The 24976-nt window shown below is 29.5% G+C and overlaps 3 protein-coding genes across 5 annotated transcripts; all 3 read left to right on the top strand.

The window, feature by feature from the left end:
• The first annotated feature begins 1998 nt into the window (after positions 1-1998).
• On the top strand, positions 1999-5899 carry LOC148201793 (uncharacterized). Its single transcript, XM_088108981.1, has 10 exons — positions 1999-2103; positions 2684-2767; positions 2856-3064; positions 4025-4303; positions 4393-4451; positions 4614-4650; positions 4739-4810; positions 4936-5086; positions 5313-5444; positions 5555-5899. Exons 1-10 carry the CDS (start codon positions 1999-2001, stop codon positions 5897-5899), a joined length of 1473 nt encoding a protein of 490 aa, XP_087965107.1.
• Positions 5900-7892: 1993 nt separating this feature from the next.
• LOC124823139 (RNA-binding (RRM/RBD/RNP motifs) family protein) lies at positions 7893-10196 on the top strand. Of its 2 annotated transcripts, none has more exons than XM_047295279.2 (8): positions 7893-8137; positions 8219-8302; positions 8399-8479; positions 8854-8993; positions 9105-9219; positions 9307-9367; positions 9763-9825; positions 9905-10196. In XM_047295279.2, exons 1-8 carry the CDS (start codon positions 8076-8078, stop codon positions 9980-9982), a joined length of 684 nt encoding a protein of 227 aa, XP_047151235.1. In that variant the 5' UTR covers positions 7893-8075; the 3' UTR covers positions 9983-10196. The 2 variants fall into 2 exon arrangements, with proteins under 2 accessions (XP_047151235.1, XP_047151234.1); XM_047295278.2 differs by having other exon boundaries at positions 9102-9219.
• Positions 10197-16404: 6208 nt separating this feature from the next.
• Positions 16405-21778, top strand: LOC124823133 (protein CORTICAL MICROTUBULE DISORDERING 2-like). Of its 2 annotated transcripts, none has more exons than XM_047295271.2 (4): positions 16405-18491; positions 18721-19020; positions 19692-19783; positions 20647-21778. In XM_047295271.2, exons 1-4 carry the CDS (start codon positions 17526-17528, stop codon positions 21512-21514), a joined length of 2226 nt encoding a protein of 741 aa, XP_047151227.2. In that variant the 5' UTR covers positions 16405-17525; the 3' UTR covers positions 21515-21778. The 2 variants fall into 2 exon arrangements, with proteins under 2 accessions (XP_047151227.2, XP_047151226.2); XM_047295270.2 differs by having other exon boundaries at positions 16407-18503.
• The last annotated feature ends 3198 nt before the right edge of the window (positions 21779-24976 follow it).

The following is a 24976-nucleotide window of genomic DNA, read 5'->3' as shown; positions in this document are numbered from 1 at the left end:
AAACATGAGAATTAATGAAGAAAAAGATGATAATTTTAGAGAGAAGTTAGAGACAATGAGGAGAAAATGAGTTCAGAAAGTTTGGAGGAGAAGATTGCATGCAGAAAGTAGAACCCTCTTTTAAAATTTCAGATTATATACTCTCTCTACAAACCGGTCGTTCCACTCTCCAGCAGCCATCTGTATTCCATTTTCTGAGTCTCATTACCCTTTTGCAGACATACGTTTTCCACTAAGATGGAAAATTTAATGGTTATGACAAAAATAATTTAGAAGTAATTGACCCTTAGTATAAGACTCAAAAACTCCAAGTTTCAAAATGAATGATACTTCAGTACTTTTTGGATATGGCCTAAAAATGTTCAGCTATAGTAGATATAGAATGTACAATTTACTTAAACTGATTTATTTATTACTTAATTGATCGCCTTAGGAGTAAATATAATAATTTTTTAAAATAATTAACGGTATAGAAATTGCACTTTTAAAGAATGATTTAAAAAAAAGGCTATTAAAACAGTACTACGACCTTTTTAAATTTTTTAAATATTCAAAATTTATTAGAATTCTGGTTTAAAGTAAAGGTTACTATTGTTTTAAATAAACTCTCATACAATCATCCACCTCTTTAAAAATAAGTTTTTTTAATTGTAGATAAATATAAATTGGACTTTTTTTTTAATTTCTGAAAGATATGTATGATTATATAAAAGACACAATTTTTGTAATGATTTTTTATACAATTTTTAACCAAGTTTAATGTTTATCAAATTAAAAAAAATCATTATTTGATAAAACAATTACCATTTATAATTAGAAAAGTAACTGCATAATTTCTCAACTAAAAAGTAATGGTACAAGTTTTCAACTTTTATTCTTACAAAATTATTTCCATTTAAACTTTCAAAACATACCAAAATGTTGACATTATTGGGTAATAATTATTAAATCTTTAGGATTTCTTTTTTCAAAAGTTTCTCACCAAATTGATAAAAATTATGCAGTTTTTCAAAACCTTTTGTATGGTGTGAGAAGTGGATTCATCTGAAAATTTGAATACTCGCCACCACCCTTCTCAGGTGAAAAAGTAATTTATAGAACTTTTTTCTGATATAAAATTCAACACGATGGTATTATTAGACTTGTAGAAAAATCTTTATTTGGTCTTTACAATTTGGTAAATAAACTCATGGTGTTAAACAATACCACTTTTTAATGGTAAAACTTCTGATACCATGCATTTCAAGCAAACTGATAACAGTTTACGTTCTCACCATCGATCATATTTTTTAACCACTTTCTTCATGGTTTTGATTTAGCTTTTCCACATTCTGAGGAAGACAAAATTCTAAAGGGTTTCAATTCTTGTTGGAATTGGCTCATTTTCTCTGCACAAAATACGAGAAAGATGGCATGTGCATTGTGACTAGCTTGAGTTCCCATGTGTTTTCTGTTCAAAGAATTAGAGCTTCAGAAGGTAATGGCTTTTCTGCATTTTATTCCATGGCAAGAGATAAGTTAGAAAGTTAAAATGCTTTTTGTCAATTTTCACAAACACACACACACACACATATTTATATATGCAGATGAAAGGATATTTAGCAAACCCTTATAGATCAGAAATGAAGCCTTAAGAGTAGCTTTTTTGAGGCCATAATTCATAAGAAAAATTTCCAAATCCTTTTTCGGCTATCAGTTTTTTCTGGTAAAGTCAATCCAAAATACTGCTATATACGTATTAATTAGCACCTCTGCAATTATACGAATTTTTCTCATTGTAAGTTTGTGACCAGCTATGTTTTGTTATTACACCACGCATGCATGCATGCAAATTTGCGATGTAATACACATGAAGCACATAAGTTGATAAACCACCAAGGATTTCAGTTCATTTGTATCTATGCACAAAATGCATTAAGCTATATCAGTCTCTAGTCATCAACTTTGCAAATATTTGTTAACCAGAATATGGTTGTTGCCTGGCTTTGCAGATTAACAATGGCTATCTCCAAAGGCACCACCCTTGGCCTAACATATATAATTGTGATTATAGCATTAATTCTCCCCCAAACTGTTGCACAAGTAGTCTCCATCAAAGAATCTGTTGTAGGTAATGAAAAAGGCTTTTGTGAAAAGTCTCTTCAATCTTGATATTTTGTCATTCCAAATTTTTTGCAACTGTCAAAATTAGGATGTTATAATACCATGAACAATGCATACAAGAATGACTGCATCTGCATATGATCAGGCTTTGGAAAAGCATCTACTGTCTTGGATCATGAAATGGGTAGCATAAGTTGTTTAAGAAATATCTGGTGTGCTCTTCTCAGATAAGGCTTAAGATTTGAGTTTTTGTGAATGAAAAAGATGTGATTAACAGAAAAAGACTTTATTAAAGTTGATGGAACACTATATTGAGAAATTAATCATCGGCAATATGATTATAAGAAATTGGAGTTTCACATTTTTTTACTACACAGGTCTCACCAAATGCTACCTACCAACTGTAAAAAATTTAAAACTTGAAACACTGTTTGGTAAAATTGATACAAAATTGTACTACTTTCTAAAAGAAAATTTCTATCACAAGATATCTAATTTGGTTCTGTATATAACTTGTATACCCTACCTTTGTATCTTGGTTTTTTAATGTCCTGACAGGAACATATTATTTGAAACAGAGGACAAGACTATTAGAGTAGATCCATTTGATAATTTTAAAAAATACAGAGGAGGATTTGACATCACTAATATCCATTATTGGACTGTAAGTTTTTCTATCATTTCTTTTTTGTCAGAGTCTAATTAATCCTAACATCCATGGTATTCTTTTAACTTGTCTTTAATATTTGTAGTCAGTTGTCTTCACAGGAATATATGGATATGTAATTGGGGTGCTTTGGCTTTTGTGTGGAATGATTTGTGGCTTATTTTGGATAATAATCACTTTGTGTTGCCAAAGTCAAGATGGGGGAAGAAAGCTCAAGAAAATTCTTTCATGTAATTGTAACAGTTGTTCTTTTTCGCCAATTCCTCTGGTTATATCCTTCATCATATTAATCATGTAAGCTGCCAAACCTTTCTGCATACATACACCATATAGTATATACTGATTATTGGTTCTCTATACTGTTGCAACATGTGCATGGTTGATCTACTTGACAAAATAGAGAGGCACACCTGTGTAATCTTATGTAAACTGGTTTTGAAACATACAACAAAAAGATTTCAATTTATATACACTTAATGTAAAATAGATTTATGTAGGTATCTGATAAAATTTCGTTATATTGCCATGTTAGTGTAGTTTTAAAAGACTGAGAATACGAAGAAAATAATTTGCTGAAGCATGCAAGAGCACTATCTTTGTTAATGTATCTGCAATATATGGCGCAAGTCTTACTAGACATAACAGGATCCTCTTGAGTGGTATATTGAAATAATAAATCGGCTGAGAATCTAAGCGAGTCTAAGTCTCATATTAGATAAAAATAAGAAAGTTGATACATAAGAAAGAAGACTCATTAACCTAAGACTCATATTAGATAAAAATAAGAAAGTTGATACATAAGAAAGAAGACTCATTAACCTATTATTTTAAAGTTTTGAGTTGAAAGTGTTGTTAATCTCTTATATGAGTTGGGCACAAATCACATATCAAGAATCACCATTTAAGAAAGAAGAGTCATAAACTTATGTCTTAAGGTTTTAGATTGAAAGTGATGTTAATCTTTTATGTGAGTTGAGCTCAGATCACATATCATGGAGGAGAGGAGAAAAAACATTGTGAATTTTAGAAAAGGGAAACATATTGATTTGTAAGCACTTAAAACAAGTTAAATGAAGACATGAGACTTTTGCCTTTTGGGATACTTAAAACATGTTAGTTATTTCTTTATGATGATACGGTAGATAAGGTGATTTTTATTGAATGTGTCAAAATGTTTTACACTAACAACATAAATGCAAAGGAAAATGATCTTTACTATTACACATCAGATAATGGAAAATGGTGGTTTTATAGGGTTTCTAGTGTGGTAGTTTATGTTGGGAGTGCAAACTTCAATTTTCAAGCAAGGACTTCAGTTAATGTTATAGCCAAGATAGCAGATGATGCAGCAGCAATCGTACACGATGCATCAACAGTATTAAAAGACCTTCAAAAACAATTGGAATCAGGTATTACTGCTGACGTTATTACAAAACTTAACTCTACAGCCAAGAGAATGGATAAGGCTGTTGATGAAATTTTAAAGAAAACTTGGAAACATAGGCGCACCGTTAACAAGACTTTCAGAGTAGTGTAAGAATTTTAGGCCATTTATTTTCATTTTGAAAACATGTAAGTATATTCTTGATTTCATGAAAATGATTGGTTGCTTTTAACTTCAGGCTTACAATCACCATTCTGATCATAACCTGGAATTTAGTTGCCGTACCAATTTTGTCAGGTATGTCTAACTGGTAAACAATGATATGATGATACATAACATTCAGGTCAAGACTGGTTTCTGAGCTAATAACTCAAAAAGCTTATAAACTAACTAGTTGAATTAGAAATTTTGATAAACAAGGCATGATTCTCTAACATGTTGGAACTTTCTGTTGAACAGTTTTTGGAGTAAAGATGTTTTGGAGGCCATTTTTCGTGTAGGTAAACTAAATTGTCTTTGCTTGGAACTAACATTTTCATCCATGAATTACTGGTTCTTTATTTTCTCCTCTGATCTTCTCTCAGATTTGTTATACTGTGCTGGCTGATGACAGTGATATGCTGGCTAATCTTCGGATTATATTTCTTATTGGAAAAGTATAACCAAATTCTTTCTATGTTGTGTTTATTTTCTAGTTATATCAATATTTTTCCTGCTATAAAAAAGTTTAGTGGGGATGAAGATTGAGTTTAATAGCTAAATGACTTATCCTATTCTTCAGTTTTTCTCAAGATACCTGCATAGTTCTTAAGAACTTCGAAGAAAATCCCTACAACGCCACCCTGAGCTCTGCTCTCCCTTGTGCTAAGCTGCTCTCAGCAAAAACATTTCTGCATAAAATTGCTGCAGGGATCTCCCAAATAGTATATGAGGTAACCTTTGCATAGTCTCAAACATGAATTTCTTCTTGAGAATTGCTAGCAGCAAATACTCTCTATCCTTCTGAGACACATTATCATTGGTTAAAATTTAGTAAAAACTATAAAATGAGAAGAATCTGCAAGTAAACACTGTGATCTAAAAAGAATTTGTAAGTTTCATATTTCGTGTTATAAGCTGAAAATGATTTAATGTTATTACTCTTTGGCTAAACTCTAGGTGAATACAAAGCCGGGGTCTTTGCTTCCAAAAGGTGTTGTTCTGTGCAATCCTTTCTCAGCACCACCTGAATATTTGTATCAGCCAGAAATGTGCCAACCTGGTACTGTTAAAATAGGAGATATACCAAAGGTATGATACAAATAAGGGAATCACTGACACTAAGTCTCTTCCATAAATTTTACAGTTATTCTACTTTTGTTATCTGTGATTACTATCACTTCCCTAATGTTGTTTTGTAGGTTTTGAAGCATTATACTTGTGTTAGTGATAATAAAAAGAAATGTACGAGCAGTAAAGATTCCATGAATGTTGGTGAATATAGTTTACTTGAGACTTACACAACTTTACTTCAGAGTATACTGAATCTGTATCCTAGAATGGAACAGTTGATAGAATGCCAGTTGGTAAAAGATGCACTGTCTCAGATCATTCTCAAACACTGCAAGCCTTTGAAGAAATTTTCTCGGATGACATGGATAGCAGTGATGTTTCTTGCAGTGTTCATGGTGTTTTTTCTTGTGATGTGGTTAATAAGGGCTTGCCAAGACCATAGTCGTCGTCATCGTTCAGATTGTCCTGTGTAACACTGTCTTTTCATGGCAATACTGAGAATTTGTAGCAGATTAAGATATTAATCACAATTAATCAAGAATCTCTTAGTCATACTCTAACACTGTCTTGACATGGCAATACTCAGAATTTTGAGCAGATTAAGAGATTACTCACAATCAGTCAAAATCTCTTAATCATGGTCTATTTAGTGTAGAAAAAATTAGCAAATGTCAAGTTTCAAAGAACTGAACAGAGGAATGAGGTGTAGACCTTTACAAAAAGTAATCAAGCTTTTGTGTCTCTTTTCTTCTTTTTTTTTTCTTTTGTAAAGATATATGGAGAGGGTAAAAACCTTTTGAACATTCTTGGTAGACAATTTTCTTACACAAATTGGTTTAACTTTCCTTAGAAAATATTGAATATGAAGTTAAGGAAGTGAAAGTGGTGGAATGATGTTGGAATATAAACCCTATTGCTTCTTATCTTTATTCTTTTATAGTGGAAATACATTGATATATGTATATATATATATATATATATATTATATATATATATATATATATATATATATATATATTAATGTCTCTTTTTTTATTGTAAATAATTAATTAATTTTTATAAAAATAATTAAATTGAAATAAATAATTATTTAAAAGGGTAAAATGGTAAGATAAATATCTTAGCTTAAAAAATAATTAAATTGAAATTAACAATAACTTAAATGATAAAAAGAATAGTTACTTAAATACTAAAATTGAAATTATATATATATATATATATATATATATATATATATTAATAAATTGTATTTAAATGTATTATTTTTTTATCCTCTATAGATATTGCTGCACAATAATAGAATTTTAGATTTTTTTTATCCATACATAAAAGTTATTCAATTAGTAGAATATTTACTAATAGCATTTAAATTAAGTTTTTATTAATTAAATAATTCTATATTTTTTAAGTATAAATTCTTTCATTGCATGAAATAAAACAATGTTGCTGAATAAATAATATATAAATAAATAAAATTATTATATTTTAAAATTTAAGATTAAATATGTTTTATTCTTAAATTATTATGTTTTTTTCAAATTTCAATGCATCTAAAGTTAAAATAAATGGATGAAAGTATTTTTCAGTTCCGATTATGGATATCATATTGTCTACTCGTTATTATTCTGAAGTTCGGGTTGGTCATTTTTTCATGTCTATAGGATACAAAATTTGTAGAGTCTGTAGTGTCAATACTGATTATGTAGACTTGCATCAGATTTATAACTAACAAATTTATAACTAACGATATTTATGGTGAGGTACATCGTGTTCTAACCATATTTATAACTAACAAATTCAAACAAACATTAAAAATAATACACATAAAAAATAAATAAATTTAGAAGAAAAAAAACAAAAAAATAACAAACAAAATAAATAAAATAAAATGAAAATTAACAAAACCATAAATCATTAAAAATAATAAACTAAAAAACAAACACATAAAAAATAATTAAATTTTGAGACAATAATAAACAAACAACAAACAAAAATAAATAAAATAAAATAAAAACTAACAAAGTCATAAGCCATTAAAAGTAAATTAAAAAATATAGAAAAATATAAAAAATAAAAACCATACTTCAAAATCTGTTACATTCCTTAATTGGATTTGGAAGATGCTTAAAAAAATATTTTTAAAATAAATACATAATCTCGTCTAGTCTTTAATTTTGTATTTTTAATTAGCTTTTGTAATTTAAAAAAAATATTTTAAGTAAAATTTGTTATGATTAAATTTATCAAATATCAAAATAGGTTAAAAACATAATTTTAGTTTTTATATATTTTGAGATTTATTAGTATAATTGTACTTTAAGTTGAAATTTATAATATAAAAATAAATTGATTAAAGTTTGATGATCCTTTAAAAATAATAAAAAATAAAAATTAATCAAAAAACATAAATGAATCTAAAGATTGTAAGACTTAAAAAGAAGCATGAAAAAAAGTGAAAAAATTTGAATAAGATAAGGAGGAAACGAAAAAAAAATTTGGGAAGGCAAAAGAAAAAATGGAGATGCAGAGACAAAGCCCCAGAATTTTGTATTTCTCAATTTCCTAACCTAGCCGTAGTTTCTACTATTGCGTTATTCTCTCTTTCTATAAACATTTTTTTTTTATTTCCTCGGAACGAATAATTTTCAAATGCCTCGTTACAAGGACGAGTCCCCTGCAGTTCGGGTTTACACTGTCTGTGATGAATCCAGGTCCCCTTTTTTATTCTTTCCTCAATTCAATTTTGTTTTTTTAGTGATAGAAAAATGAATTGTTTGGTTTGGAGGGTGCAGATATTTGATTGTGAGGAACGTTCCAGAATTAGGATGTGGGGATGATTTGCTGCAACTTTTTTCATCCTATGGAGAAGTCGAGGAGTAAATTCATTCATCACTTCCCAATTTGTGTATTCATTCGGTTTATTTCTTTTATTGTTTATCTCCATCAATCTATTTGAGTTTTTTCCTCTGCAGGTGTAAGCCCATGGATGCAGAAGACTGTGAGAAATACACTGATGTCTATTGGATCAAATTCCGCCTTGTCAGCAATGCTAGGTTTCATTTTTTCTCTATTGGCTGATGGAGGAGTTGTGTTATATAATAGCAACAAACTATTATCAAAACTCGAAACCAGTGTTGTTAAATTGCGGTGCAATGGCAAGATTGAATTGCAGATAGAATACAGCAGTTCAACCATTTTTTGCAACTTGTGGTTGTTAAGACTGTTTATAACTTTATTAAAATTCAAGAGAAGCGTACTAAATTGCTGGAGCTTATTTTTTTTCAGTGGAATCAGTGTGCAATTTTAATAACGAGAGCTTTGAGAATAAAAATAAAAATGTGTTAGAGGAGTATGATATTAGCTTTTCTTAATGTTATATTTGAGAAGGTTTTGAATTGAGGGAGTACCTGCTATCTATAATTTTCAGGTTTGCAAAAAGAAAATTGGATGATTTTGTTTTCTTCGGGAATAAACTGCAGGTTTCATATGCCCCCCAATTCGAGAGCCTATCGGACACACAAGATAAATTAGAGGGAAGAAGAAGGGAGGTTTTAGCGCGATTGAACCGTAAGTTAGAGCAGTTCCGTGGTAGCACACTACACAGTACACATAAATGCTTGTTATATGAATAGTTGTTGTAATCACAATTTTAAACTTGTACATTCCCTCTGACAGCAGCTAAAAGATCTAAAGAGACTCTAGCCACAAGCTCTAAAGAGACCCCAGCCACAAGCTCTGATGCTATGATTACATCAAATGTCATTAGTGCACAGCATTTAGATTCTAATGCTTGGTAATTTATTCTTTCTGTGCTCTGCAATTCGTAGAATTCACCTGAAGCAAGGCAACATTTGTAATTGTTTCTCTTTTTCCACTATAGGGATGTAGAATTCAAAGGAGGTTCACGCAGTAATTTTCCAACAAGGATTTCCTCTAATGAGGTTTGTTGCTTCTTTTTATATGCACATTCAAAGTTTACGCTAGTCTTCTTACTCTCTCCCCTTTGAATTGACGGAAATTTTTTGGGTGGGGAATGAATAACTGTTAGCTATTATTCAGAAGTTTTTGAGTTTCTTATCTTTCTTATCTAGATCAATCAGAAGACACCTATATGCAGTTGTATTTTTCAAATGTTCAGATTCATCATTTCTCTAATGGATGTTATTTTTACAGTTATTAGCTTTATTGCAATATGATAGGGCCTTGATTGGTGGATCTGATATTATAGTTTCCCAAACTATTATACTTAATAAATTTGCTCTAAGACGTTATGTGCTAAAAAAAATGGACACTTGCTTTTCGTATATTACCTCATCCTAACATGTTATATTTCCAGGATTATTTTGCTTCACAGTCCATGAATCGAACAGTAAATTTTGTACGGAATAAGCTTGATAAGGTGATGTCTCCTACTTCATAGTAAGTTTAAGAATCATTTATTGTGCTGAGGTTTGAAATAGTTTCTTCATCTAATCTAGATTCGATCAAGTGGTGAGCATACACAAGCTGGATCCGCGTCCAAGAAACAGCGGGTTGATAATAGGAGGAGAATATAATCTGTAAATTAAGATGTTCTTTTTTTCTCACCCACTCTGCTTGAAGTCACCGAGCTATATGATTTTGGGTGTATTTAAGCTCAATTCCTTAGCCTTTAGTGAAAATTTTGACAAGTGCAATCTAAGGACTGTCTCATCCAATTATATTGTGGTTCATATACTCTGTACCAAGATTTATTTATTTTTCAATGTAAGTAGTACTACATCTGCTATCTATCCAGGTAACAGTACTAGAAGACTTCAAAATCCCCATTCAGCATGCAATTTGTTTGCTAAGGTATTTGGTAACCAAGCCCCGCCTTCTTATAGGAAACCTTATACTGAAATCACATTTTAATATTGGAATTATAGTTGCAAATAAGGTTTCTATTTGGATTAGTGCCAGTTACTTAATGCGTTGATGATGCACTGATTATGTAGCCACAGCCCAACTGATGATACTCCTATGACATTGGTGGGTGCTGAACCAAACATTTCAGTTTCCCGTGTATGTTTGACCCACCTACTAAAAAATTCACCGTTCTCTTTAGATTTGTCACAAAGTATCCTAGCTTCCTAGGGTTGACATAGAACTCCGACTACATTACAGGGTAATTTTCTGAACCTGAAGAATATAGCGAGATTTTAATCCTCTTAGAGTCTTCATTTTAGAATAGAGTATGTTTGTAGCTTTAATTGTTGGGAAAAGGACACTCTCTTTTTGTAAGATTTAATGGAATCAAATGCTAGGCACGGGAAAGTGCTGTGTGTATCTGATTCATTGCTGGCAGTTTCATCAGTACAGCAACCCCTGAACCCGTGTCATAAATATGTCACTCTCATAACTTGGGAGATAAATGTGGTTCATCTCAGAAAGACAAGGTGGGGACAAATTCTGGAGTTCATTTTCAGAGTTGAAATTGAAATCATACCGTCGCAGGTACTAAGCATGCTAGAAGCCAATTTTAGGGGAGTTCTCTTCTTGACATTGTAACTTTTTGTCGTTTGTTATCCTCAGTTACCAAATAATAACAATGTAAAAATTTACCCTTCTGGTTTTTTTTTTTGGTATTATCTGAAACATTCTGGTTTGTTATGTTATTATATGAACAAAAGAAAGTGAGCACGTATTTCGTTAAATCTCAGAAGATATTAATATATTCTTATTTTTAGTCAACTGTCATCATCATGTATGGTGGTTGAGTTCCCTTTTCATTTTTCTGTGTAACTTCCCTGGTTGGAAGAGTGTCAAGGATCTAATTGTTTGCATTTCAAAATCTCCTTTCTTCAAAGGATAGAAAAATCTGCATCCATCCATCCATCCATCATGCATATGAATTTAGTTTTGCAGAATGTTAACTGGAGTAGGGTGAATAGACGTAGGAAAGTATGCCATCTTCATGTGTCTAAGAAACAAATTAGCTCTAAATCACACCATTCAAACAAAACATCTATTTTAAATATCCTTGTGATAGTTAATGTAACTAATTAAATCTTAGGTGTGATAAAATCAATGGAAAAAAAGAGAGAGAGAAAGTTCTGTATGGAGTTACATAGTTGAAAACAGTAGGTAGCAGGTGGCATGCACACATTCATGTTATTATTCTATGACGTGGAAAACGTGGATTTGAAGTTTTACTGCTTTTAGGTTTCAGTTGCAAATATCTTGATATTAAATTTCATTTTACAGTCAACTTATTTTGTTTATAGGGTAGTTGTAATACGTGTTGATGTTCCCAAAGAACATATATTACTTGTTTTCCCATCATTGTTATATGCTCTTAAATCACGTGAATTTTTGTCTCTTTCTTAAATGTGATGCTTGTATATCTCGATGAAGTAAGAAAACATTTTATATTGATTAAAAAAATTTTAAAAAAATTATCAAATGCTAAAATTTAAACCAGATGTCAGCCTTCAAACATAAATTTACTTTGAATGTATTAATATTTAAAAAAATATATTATCATTCAATCATAAATCATCATACATAATAAATTTAGTTGATTTTTATGTATAGTAATAACAATTAGAAACAATATTTAAAATTACTTCTAACTAATTAAAAGTATACAAATATTTACAAAACATTCTCTCCTGTTAAGAATATTAATTATTTATTTAAGACAGTTCATGATGAATAATCTAGCGACAATAGGCTGAACAGAAGATTATATAAATGCGAAACAAATATTCTCAATTTTATATACTTATTAAATAAAAAACATGCGAAAAAAAATCTTGTGACAAATATACATACATTGTGAATTACCATTAAAAGATTAATTATGTGCATTTAGCTCTATTTGAGATTTTGAGCAGTCTTAGTGGCCATATCAAATTTTTTGATTAAATATGCTAGTATTTAATTAAAGTGATTTAAATCTTACATATTATTTAACTATTACTACAATATAATAAATAAATAAAATGTATTTATTCTTATTCAAAGTATATCAAATGAAACAAAATAAAGGACTGAACTATAGAACAACATCATGTTGGGTTCTGAATTGGAACTTTGAAATCTTAAAAAATTAAATTGGAAAAAACCTCTTGAATAATCTTTAGTTGAGTCCATTGGAAATCAAGTTTTGTTTCATTTTGATCTTTAAATTGAAACTAAAACAGCAGATAATAGACAATTACTTGTAAAAAATAAAATACGTTAAAATCTAAGTTCATGAACTTTGTGAAATTTGGCGGTTTCACGTGGAACACTCAAATACGATGATGATGGCTTTAATTTGATCCGACTGTAAGAGTCCAAAATGACTCATTAAAGCGTGTTACCTATGCGTCGGTGTGTGCTCTGGACCCATCTTTCCTTTTCACCAATACCTAACCAACTCACATAAATCAATAAATCCTAATTCTTTTTAATAGAATTAATATTTTAATTATATCTCTGTTTTTTAATTTTGATGGTTGAATAAATTATTTGGAAACCTAAAGCAATCATACACAACTTTTTCCCCAACTTATTTAATAAGAGGCTTATTTTATTAATCATATTGTTGACTATAACTTTTGATATATAATAACAATCAGACACATTCATTCATGTTGTCAACCGACTAAATTAAAAAAAAAATAATACTATCACACCATCTTATCAACAATAAAATAAGATATTTATTTTATTTTTTAAAAGATGAATAAAATTAAAATTTAACAATTTTTTTATTAGGAATAATTAAACTTATGAGTAGAGGTAGAAACGGGTTGAGCAAATATGGATAGTGTTTTGTTTGCTATTTATGTCATTAGAAAATGTTAGTTCCTTACTTGTTATATTTTTCGTATTTGAAAACAAATATTCACAAGTTTATAAATATTTATGTGTTTTCTTTTAATTTTAAATAAAATTATTTTAAAAAGTTCTTAAAATATAATTTTGAATGAAAAAATAATTTTAAAGTATAACTCAAATAAAATTATATACAAAAATAAAAAATGATTTATTTATATAAGATAAAATGTTGTTATATATAAGAGTGTATGATGTCTAGTACCATAATGTCTTACTAATACATTAATTCATAAAATATAAAATGATAATTTGTTAACCAATTAAGTGATGATTAATATAAGCTAATTGAAGCTTTAAGAACAGATGATTTATTTTTTTTATAAGGAAAGATTGTTGATGACGCGAAGATCCATGTTGGTGAGAAAAGTTGAGATTATGTGACTTACTTTTGGATTCTTGTAATTATTTAAAACCAGCATTTATCTTTAATTGCTTTTGGATAATCATGTCTTCTTCTAATGAGTGTACCGTGGAAGCTTAAACTTTATACTTTTCCTATAATTAACTTTTGATTAGAACAACTAATAACTGCAACTACCTCTTCACCTAAAAAAGTAATTGCAACTACTTTAACTATTTTACAAATTGTTTATACATTTCCACTCAAATATGTCTAATTTTATTGGATTAGGAATCATTAACAATCAATCACTAACACTAATCTAAATCTACAGCTCTACTAAATCAATGGTTAGGTTTTTTTTCCCAACTCTATTAGTATTATTAGAATTAGTGAACATAGAAAGTTCTAGATTTTAAAAAATTACATAGTAGATAATAAATTAGGGTTAAATATATTTTTCGTCCCTTAAGTATCACACGATTTTGGATTTAGTTTCTACTCGAAATATATTTTCGATAATTTTAAAAATATAATAAAATGTCTTAAAAAAATAGTTATTGTTATGTGCTCTTATCAAATTTGAGTAGATAGTCATAAAGTTATACCTATCTAAGATTGATTCTCTTAATTTGAAAAAAAAAATCATAATAGAATCAAATCTAACTCAGTTAATGTGAGTAAAGAAAGGCTAAATGTGTCAACTCTACGGGGCTATGATAATTTTCTAAATATGATAAAAGTGTGTTTTGTTTCATCATTTTAACATTTTAAATGTTTTTTTTATTATTTCTTTACGCTATTTCAAGTTACATATTAAAATTTATTTATATATTTATCTTAATTTCGCATCAACTTTAAAAATAGTTTTTTAATAACCCAAAAAAAAACAAGGGAAAAACACATTTGAGTAAATTGTTTATTTAAGGAAAACATTTTAAACAAATAGAAAAAATAAATTTAATTCCGTTTTTTAAGTTTAATTTGTGTACAACTTAGGTCTTCTAATTTTTTAATTAATTTATTAAGGAGTTTTCCATTTTTGAACTTCACTTCAAAATTAATGCAAAGCAAACTAGTTTATATAATCTCATTTATTAGTGTTTTTTTTATCAAGATTTTTTCTAGATTTATTATACTACTAGCTAAGTACTATTGATCAAACGAGTTTTATATAGATTGAAAATCAAATACAAATTTTTTATATAAATTATTTTCGCAATATATTTACTTAATTGTGTACCAATTAGGTCAACCATGAGATACACTTGCTAGTGTTTGCAATAAAAATAATATTTTTAAACTGTATTATTGGTATTTTATATACTTTTATATTCTATTTATGTAGATATATATTGATTAGGTTGTTGGGTCGACTCATAATGTTATCACATGTTTTGTTTCATAGTTTTAAAAAAATGAAAAATAAATACCCCTGCTAAAAAAATATATTATAGTTTTGTTTTACTGTCTCACGATGAAGCATAACTAAATGTAATTTTACTGAAAATACAAACAATTGAAAAAAAAACAGAGGAAATAAATAAAAACGCCACTTAAGAAAAAATAAAATAAATTTTAAAATGAATTAAAAATAATAATTTAGAAAACTATAACTAGGAATTTATACAAATTAATCTATAAACTAATTTTAATTTAAAAAATAGTTTTTCTACATTTCTGTCCTAAGAAGAAAACCCCATGCATATTTTCAGCAGCCTTAAGAAACATTACATCCAATTATATATATATATATATATATATATATATATATATATATATATATATATATATATATATATATAATTACGCCTGAAATTTTTAATTGAAATTATTTATAAACCAATACGTATAATAAAGTATATAATTAAGAGGGAGAAAGAAGAAAAATGTAAAGGAATACCAAAAAAAATTATTAAATAATATATAATAAATGTTTTTTCTGTTTGTTAATACAAGATACTTGTGACTTAAACATGTAAAACAAAATGAATTCAATTAATTTTTCTAAATTTCTAAAATAACATTACTAATATACTAAACTTGCTTTTGAAGGCATGAAGATACTCTTATATTAAAAGGACATTATTCAAAATTGAATATTATTTAAAAAGAAACACAAATTAGTATCAACATCAACTAATATCAATGAGTATAAAATGGTGGAAAGCTACATTATCATAATAATTATGTCATTTTAAAATTTTGTTCAATCTTATGTTGTTTAGTTTATAAAAATATTCCTTTATATTTCAACTTTCCTAAATAACTTACACTGTCATACTTTTTTTTTTCGTCCCTCTCCATTTATCCTCTGACAAAAAAAGATAAAAGTATTTAGAAACTGTCACATTATTTATTTACTATAATACAAACTTATACCATTTTCAACACACGTGTTTGGGAAAATTAATTAGAAAAATGTTTTTTTTTTTCATATTAGATGTATCACTTAACAATCATTTCTGGGATACTTTTCTCATTGTAAAATTTAACTTTTTGTATTTATAAGTAATGTAGTTTTATTTATTTTTTAGAAGAAAATACAAGAGAGAAAGTGTTGAATTAAATTTTGTTTATTGCTTATTTCAAACAGCTAAAAATAGTAACAATTACAATAGAAAAGTGGCAGTAACATTTTAAACATTAAAACACTGATCAATGTTTTTCTTACAAAATCATTGGAAAAATAATGAAGAACGTGAGTGTTGTTTTTTTAGGTAGCCGACACACCATTACCTTGTTCTTAACACCCGCGTTACCCCGCACATGCACCTTCTTGCATTCACCCATTATAAAATTTGGAATCTTTCATTGTAAAGTTCTCACCTTGCTCATAATTCAAGAGAAAAACAATACCAACACATAAAAAAGTAGAGTGATCGTAGCTCTGCAGAGATTCTCCCATTGCCCCTTTCAGAATTTGTTAATGCCCTTTTGGATTGGTTTTAGAAAAGTACCCTTCTTTCTTCTTCTGTGTGTGAATGAGTAACTCAGGCAAAAGGAAAGTGGGTCAAGTTCAGGTTTCTTATTCTTGTATGAATTGATGTGCATGTGTGTTTAGATGTATTTGTCAGACACTGACAGCTCTTTTGATATCAATCATGCAATAAGCATGGTGCCAATTATACCCCCTTACCTATTTTCCTTAAAACCTTTTAAGGCTTTTATCTAAATCTCATCTCATTCTCCAACATGACACAGTGCCAATAAAGGTAGCTTCCACAAAAGAATTGTTTTTATGGCTTCTAAATTTTACTTCTTGGTGTGGTGTGGTGTGGACAACCAAAACTGTTATTATCACTGTGAAATGTACAAGCCACTAATTCCAAAGCATTTCCAAGGGGGAAATAATTCTCCCATTTCTGAGCTTCACATAATTGTCAGTGGCTCTATGATTGTCACAGTCTAGCTTGTGTTTCTAGGAAGGTGGGTGGGTTCTCCTTCTCATGTCCAAGCTGTACCACCCAATGATACTTACCAGAATATAAAATCTCTTCATCCTCTGGTTGGGGAATTCTTTTTGATAGCTTATTGGTGTCTTATTTGTTGGGTAGTGTTCTTTTCTAGCATTAAAAATTGCTGCCAAAGCCTGTGGTTTTTTCTCTCTTCCCTCTTCAAAATCTGAAATATTTCTCAATGTATTCAATTTACTCTTTACTCGGATAGTCTATGATTACGACTTTATTGCAAGATTTCCCTCTCTGCAATTGTAGAATCCCCCGAAGGCATCGCAGCATTTATTGTTTCAGTTCAGATTCGGCATTCCATCAGTTGCAAGTTTGCTCAGAAAACGTCTACAATTCTACATTTACAAAGCAAAACGCTTCCTTGTTTTTCTCTCCTGTGTTTAAAGCCCCATTTGGGTAGTAAGAGAGTGATGCATATTGAAGCTGCCATAACAACAAAAGATGGCGAGTCTTGTTCCTGGGGTGCTTCTCAAACTTATGCAGCATATGAACACGGATGTGAAAGTTGCTGGTGAGCACAGGTCCTCTCTGTTGCAAGTTGTGAGCATTGTTCCAGCTCTTGCCGGGGGTGAGTTGTTCCCAAATCAAGGCTTTTATCTCAAGGTTTCTGATTCCTTGCATGCCACCTATGTCTCTCTCCCTGATGAACATGATGATCTCATCCTCAGTGACAAGATTCAACTGGGGCAGTTTGTTTTTGTGGATCGTTTGGAGGCTGCTTCACCAGTTCCTATTCTTCACGGGGTTAGGCCTATTCCTGGGAGGCACGCTTGTGTTGGAACCCCTGAGGACATTGTTGCAACAACTCACTCTCTTGGGTTCCTTGGTAACGCTAAGGCTAAGAAGAACAGTGCTTGTTCTGGTCCCTTGGACTTAGAGAGATCCAAGTCTCCTAGGAAAGTGTTGGGGAATCACCACGTTGGGGAGAAGGAGAAGAAGGAGAAAGTAAGATTGCATAATGAAGAGCAGTTAGACAAGAAACCAGCTCTTTTGGCTAAGAGTAAATCTCAGACAACAAAAGCAGTGACAGCCAATACTGTTGATGTGAAGAAGGAACCATTGGCAAGATTGAAGTCATTTAATTCAAGGGCCATTCCTTCTTCCCCCACTAGTTGTTATTCTTTGCCTACTTCCTTTGAGAAATTTGCCAACGGGGTCAAGCATCAGGCAAACATCAAGGGAGTGGACAAGCTAACTGCGAAGGTGGGAGTGCTGGAAATAGGAAAGGGTGTCCGTGGAGCTAGTCCAACCGGGAAGAGAATTTCCATGGGAAACCCGATTAGAAATTTGGTTCAAGGAATTGAGCTTGGAGCTAAGGTGCTGCGTAAGAGCTGGGAAGGGAATATGGAAGTCAAGAATAAAGAGACATCAAAATCAAGGACTGCCAAGTCTGATCCTAAGCCTGAGGTTCGTGGCTCAGTAAGTGATTCGTAATTTCTCTTCTAGAACAGCTTCTAACTTCAAAGTTCAAACCACAAGTGTTGTTTATATCTAATTTCCTTCATTCCAGAAAAAAAAATGTTTCATACGAGTGGGATAGTGTTGTTGTAAGATATTTGCATTTCATTTTCAATTTCCTTTATCTTTTGAGGCAATCCAACAGTTATGTTCTTACTGTCACTTTGTGGTGTTCCAGACTCCTAGGAGAAGTACTTCAAGTGAAAAGTTTTCCTCTAAAGAAGAGAGCAAGCTGACAAAGTCCTCCAAGGAAGAGCACAGGACTCAAACAACTATAAAGAAAGTTGTTGCCAATGGAACTACGGAAGAACAAGAAAAGACAGGCAAGCCAAGAGTATCTGTTGGAAAGAAATCGTCAGAATTTTCAAACACTGGATTCCCTGGAAACTTGGTGAAAGTTTCTCCAAGCAGTAGAAAAGTGACAGATGCAAGTGTTCAATGGGCTTCACTGCCATCATCTATTGCAAAGCTTGGCAGGGTATATCCTCTTAAAACACATTTTTTCACCAGTTGTAGCTTTTTACTCTTTGCTGTATATGCATGCTGCTGAATGATTAATATATTTTATGCAATCTTCAACAGTGATTTTCACTGACATTTTTTAAAATTTAGCCTTAGCACGGCAATTGGGTATACTCCTAATGACCTGAAGTAATTGGTTTAAATCTAGAAACATCATTTATGAGAATACCCTCCCCAATCAGTGAGCCTCATACACTAGGTTGTTTCTAAACTTGGTTAAATAGTAAGAACTGATCAAAGATGTTGTCAGGCATGCCTTGCAAGTGTTGTATTTATTCTCCAACTTTCAATTAAGATCATTTCAGGAGGGTATTGCCAATGGGACAAAGTCAACCTGGTACTTCTTTGCAACGTTAAACAAACATGAATATCATGAGTTTTATAAAGCTATTGTTATGACATCATAAATGCGTATATAATAAGTATGCAAAAAGTATTATGTCAACTGTCAGATCATACGATTGGTTTATTCTTTTGTTTTATGAGTCTTCCATAGCAAAATGTTTTCTGCGCATGATCTCCTTGCCCACTGGACGCATTATTTATTAGATTATTTTTCTTCTTGGTCATTCTGTTTGAATAAGAAGTATGGTTTCATCGTCATTTTGTAATGTCATGCCTGCACAGGAAGTGATGAAGCACAGAGATGCAGCACAGATGGCAGCAACTGAGGCTATTCAAGAGGCTGCTGCTGCTGAGAGTTTGCTGCAATGTCTAAGGTATGAATATATTTAATGACATATCAGTACTTCCGAACTTTAGTGATTCTTAATACAGTTGACATTTTGGACTTCTCATGTATGGAAATTGAAATTTAGACTTTGAACCAAGATATATTACTGGTATATGGTTTATGTAAAATTGCTGCTCATTAAATCATAGCACCTCTAGAGAATATTCAAAAAACGAAGTGGTTTATCAAAATGACTATGGAATTTGGTATGGCAAATTGCATCCTAAACATTAGTAATAATGATGCTACATACGGATTTGCTTTTTATTTTGTTATATGGAGTTACATTATATTGAGTCATATAAATATAGTACTTGTCTTGTCTTTTTATGCTAATCATTTCTTGCGTGCTTCTTAATACAATACAGATTTAAATGTTTATTTGTAAATCCGTATAGTAGACTAATAATCCAAAAAAAACTGCGGGCTAGGCTAGGGTTAATGTTGAATCATGTGAGGCCTATTGTGTGTTCTGATACGTAAGACCCTTGGCATTTGCAATCATGGTGTATAGTTTTTCTATATTTGTTGGATATATCTGAATGAAAGTGAAGAACAATGCGTATAAATGCAGTGAATGTTCAACTGTTCATTATATTTTGCCAACTTAAAAGGATGACTTCAATTTTCTTTCATGTTCATTTGATGTAAACATTTCACATGCCAACTAAAGTTATTGTAATACAATCCATTCAGGTAAAATCTAATTAATGAGTTTTACACTCAAAGTGGGGTTTAACCATAGATGTTTACCATACATCTTCTTACACAGCCATTCTTCTATCTTACCCTTCTGCAATGCAGCATACCAGATTTTTTCTGACATTTCTTTTGCAATGTTTCTGGCAGTGTATATGCAGAGCTAAGTAATTCTGCAAAGGAACAAAACCAGCAGCGTACAATAGAGCAGTTCCTAACTCTTCATGGTAGCCTAAACAGTGCAAGAATGATTGCTGACTCGTTATCCAAATCCATTCCAGATGATTCTTCTCTAGACAATGAAAGAATCATATCAGAAGAAGAACTAAAACTCAAATCAGACAGACAAAAGCTAGCAAATTATTGGGTCCAGGCTGCTTTATCCACCAATCTATCACCATTTTCTGTTTACAACCGAGAACCTCTATCATCCAGGCTTCCAGCATCAACCAATTCTCAAAACCAAAAGAATATCATGGGAAGCAAACCAATGCTGGTCATAGAAAATTCAAGTGAAGATACTTCATCAAAATCTCATGGAAAAATCCGTGCGGCTAATTCCAAACACGCCTTGCAAGGAACTCCTCGCAAATCAGGTGATGCCTTATCAAATGGACACAAACAACTAGTCCAATCACCACGGGATTGGGTCAGAGGAAATGGGTTTGATGAAGTGGTTGATTTAATTGTCATGCTGCAAGTGAAGTCAAGAGATTGGTTTCTGGTGTTTGTTGAGAGATTCTTGGACTCTGATGGGGACACTGCTAGCTTGTCAAATAATGGGCAAATAGCAGGTATGCTCACTCAGCTAAAAAGTGTGAATGATTGGCTTGATGAGATAGGATCAAGCAAGAATGAAGGAGAATCATGGCAGATACCAGCAGAGACAATTGACAGGTTGAGGAAGAAGATATATGAATATCTTCTTACACATGTGGAATCTGCAGCAGCAGCACTCACTGGTGGATCACAATCATCCCCTGGAATCCAAACCTCAGAGATCAAAGCCAAAAAGTGATGAATAGGTACATAGCTTAGCTTAAGGATGCATTGTTTATGATATTTAGTCACCAGAACTTATTCAACAAAATTTCTCTCCTTTCACTCATTTTTTTGTACATAGATCCTGCATGTGATCTGGGATGTAGAATATGTTTATGTGGGGAAGTAGCATTGTGATTTGTGATGATTTTCTTTTTCTTTTACTAAGTTATTGCTCATATCAAAGTACAGAAATTGAAACAGTGGACAGATATAAGCAGAAGTTACAGTTGCATGATTATGGTGATTCCCTTCAAATAACTGTTATATGGATATCAAATCATGACTAGAAATGGTAAAAATACTAGTATCTGCGAATATATATATATATATATATATAAAATCCACGACGGACATCACTATATTCATAAGGTTGTATAAGCTGGAGTCTCAACACCATCCAATACAACCCCAATAATTGCAGTCGTTTTTTTTTTCAATTACATTAAAATTATTTGAATAATAATGATATTAATAACAATAGTAATATTCATGTTACTAAATTTATTTCATCATTTGATTAACTAAATATTTATTCTTGAAATATTAAACTATTCAGTTATTTAAATATTAAATAATATAGTCTTCTTTTAAACGTTATTGTAGAAAGGTTTAATTAATTTTTAAATTTATGATAAATTTGGATATTTTTAATTAAATTTTTATTAAAAAAGTCTGTTATATTGAGTATTTTAATTGAGTTTTGACATTTTAAATGAGTTTCTATTAACAAATTTTGTCCATTGAATGTTTAAAATCTTTATACTTTTCAATTTAGTTCGTATTGTTAAATTGAATGACATTTTATTTTGTGGTCTCAAATAGAACACTAAAAACTTAAACAATAAAAAATTAAAGTTATGGAACTTCTTTTACAAAACGTCATCATTTGATCTTTGCACATGGTTGATTTGGTTTTCGTTTTAATATTAAATGTATAAAAGGAAACAATGTCATTTTTTATAAAATTAATTAGGGTTCAATTACTTCATTTTTCTTATGGTCAACGTTTCGTGATTTTTTGTGATAAAGATTAAATTGAAAAAAAAAATCAAAGATTTTAGATACTCATTAAAATAAAAAATTTAAATATAAATTTGATTAAAAATATTCAATTTGTGAGAAATGTAAAAGTTAATTGAGTTTTTTTTTTCATAAGACATGTAAAAAGGATAATATAAAGTGAGAGTCATGTCATCCAAAATAAAGTTAACCCGATCAAAAAATATAAAAATCTTAAATTATTTGATATAACAAATTTATTTAATAGAAACTTAATTCAAAACATTTAGATTGATCATGAAGTTAAAATTTAATTAAACTTTCTTAAAAAATATAACAAAAAGATATTCAAAAATTATAATTTTTAACAAAGATTAAAAAAGATTGTAGCTTAATCAACATAATTCAATTGATTATTGCGTGAACATTAATGAGTTTTAAAAAGAGTACAAAATTCGAGAAAGATTAACATATTTTTTTAAAGGATTGAGTGATGGATTTACTCCAATTCACTTTATTTATATCAACAAAGAATTATATAATCTATCTACCAAAATGAAAAGTAAGAAACATAAAATTACCAATATTCTAAATTTAACTAAAGCATATTTTCATTTACAACGTGTTCTAAGGAATTTATTGTGCACGGAAATTTGCTCGCACGGTTTGTAAATTAAATTCGTGTTTATTTTCAATAATTTTGAAAGCGAGTAACTGCCGAATGTTGGTTTTTCGCATCCATTCTAATATGTCACGATTTGGATAATGATACTTTGACAACATTTCAACATCATTTATGTGATTAGTTCAAAATTACTCAATAATCAATAATAATAATAATCATAAATACCAATATGGACCAATCATAGAATGATACGTAGATGATATTAAAATGTTGTAAAAAAATGTTCTCAAAGTATCATTATCTCCACGATTTGGAACGATTTGAAGGGAATGAAAAGAAAATCTCTTGTTTTCCCTTATAGGATTGTCATACCAGTCTCGTAGTGGTGCTTCAACTATTTCAATTTTCTTCAATTCCTCATTTTCTTATTCTTCAACATAGTGTTGCACCGTGTCTAATTATATAACCTCAGCTATGTAATGAATATATGCATGTAATTTCACACTAACTCATGGCTTGATAAGACGCTAACACCTCACAAATGTTGTCACGTAAATTCACGAAGATGGAACTTTCATTTTATTATAATTAGATGATTGTATTACATAAATTTAATTATATTATATCAATTTTAATTATATTTTATTATATAAAACTTGTTATTTACTTCTAACTAGTTTTTTAAACATAATTATTTCACTCTACTTAAATAATATTTATTTTATTTTAAAAGACAGTTTTTATTTTTTTTCATCTTTATAAACTTTTTTACAATTAAATATAGCATTAATAATTATAATTTTATATTACATTAATAACTAGGGGCATTTTGGTAATCCCAATTTCTATCAATTAAACAAATTTTATTTATCTGTCACATCGATCAAATTCTACACTAATTCTCATAAATTTTATTTCAAAATCCACTCTCATTTATACCAAATCCATTCAAATAAACAAAACATTAAGATAACAAAAAACTATATTATGATAAGTATTATCAAACTTATTTTTATTTAAACAATAAAAAATCATTAACGAGATATGAAAATGAATATAAATATAATTTTTAAATTAAAAATGAAATATATATATATATATATATATATATATATATAATTCTCGTATTCATATATGTCTTTGTTCTCCTTTCTATCCTAAATTATTAAAACAAATTTATTTTACTATGATTTAAACTACTTATATTAACTTTCTTTTTATCTAAAACATATTTAATATAATTTTTACTCTTTTATCTAATATTTGATATTTATCTAATTACTATTTTTATATTTATGTAATGATACTTCTTTCTATCTTGATATTAAAGTAATTGTACCCTTTTAACATTAAATACCTCATAACATCATATTTTATTCGTTACAATTTTTTTATAATTAATATTTAAAATATTAAATAAACAAGTTAGAATATTGGGATGATATATCTATTATCAGATGAACATGGATAGTGATAGTTTATTTATTGACCACATTGTCAGATAAGGTTGATCCATTAAGATATATCAATTTATATGAAATTGCAAATTTATCTATATTTTTTTTTAAGAAATAAATATAATTTTAGTTTCAAAATTTTGATATAAAATTTAGATTTTATTATTGTCTCAAACTTTAATGTATTTTTATTTAATTTTTTTTAAATAAATATATATAATTTTTATAACTCAACCGTCTTAAATATTTTTAATATGTTTTAAATTGATATTTTAACTGTCTACATATTTAACACTTTCAATTTAAATATTAAATTGAAAAGAATGTATTTATTTATTTTAAAAAATTATGACTA

The sequence above is a fragment of the Vigna umbellata genome, chromosome 3 (genome assembly GCF_029865625.1).
Source record: "Vigna umbellata cultivar VRB3 chromosome 3, Vumbellata_1.0, whole genome shotgun sequence".
NCBI classification, from domain to species: domain Eukaryota; kingdom Viridiplantae; phylum Streptophyta; class Magnoliopsida; order Fabales; family Fabaceae; genus Vigna; species Vigna umbellata.
This window is presented reverse-complemented; position numbering and strand designations above follow the sequence as displayed.

Bases quoted from the DNA above. Each gene is read 5' to 3' on its own strand.
- LOC148201793 (XM_088108981.1), top strand. From the start codon at position 1,999: ATGGCTATCTCCAAAGGCACCACCCTTGGCCTAACATATATAATTGTG. The intron at 3,065-4,024 runs GTAAGCTGCCAA...GTGGTTTTATAG, and splicing joins TCCTTCATCATATTAATCAT to GGTTTCTAGTGTGGTAGTTT. The intron at 5,445-5,554 runs GTATGATACAAA...GTTGTTTTGTAG, and splicing joins AAATAGGAGATATACCAAAG to GTTTTGAAGCATTATACTTG.
- LOC124823139 (XM_047295278.2), top strand. From the start codon at position 8,076: ATGCCTCGTTACAAGGACGAGTCCCCTGCAGTTCGGGTTTACACTGTC. The intron at 8,138-8,218 runs GTCCCCTTTTTT...TGGAGGGTGCAG, and splicing joins ACTGTCTGTGATGAATCCAG to ATATTTGATTGTGAGGAACG. The intron at 9,220-9,306 runs GTAATTTATTCT...TTTCCACTATAG, and splicing joins CATTTAGATTCTAATGCTTG to GGATGTAGAATTCAAAGGAG.
- LOC124823133 (XM_047295270.2), top strand. From the start codon at position 17,526: ATGGCGAGTCTTGTTCCTGGGGTGCTTCTCAAACTTATGCAGCATATG. The intron at 18,504-18,720 runs GTAAGTGATTCG...GTGGTGTTCCAG, and splicing joins AGCCTGAGGTTCGTGGCTCA to ACTCCTAGGAGAAGTACTTC. The intron at 19,021-19,691 runs GTATATCCTCTT...ATGCCTGCACAG, and splicing joins CTATTGCAAAGCTTGGCAGG to GAAGTGATGAAGCACAGAGA.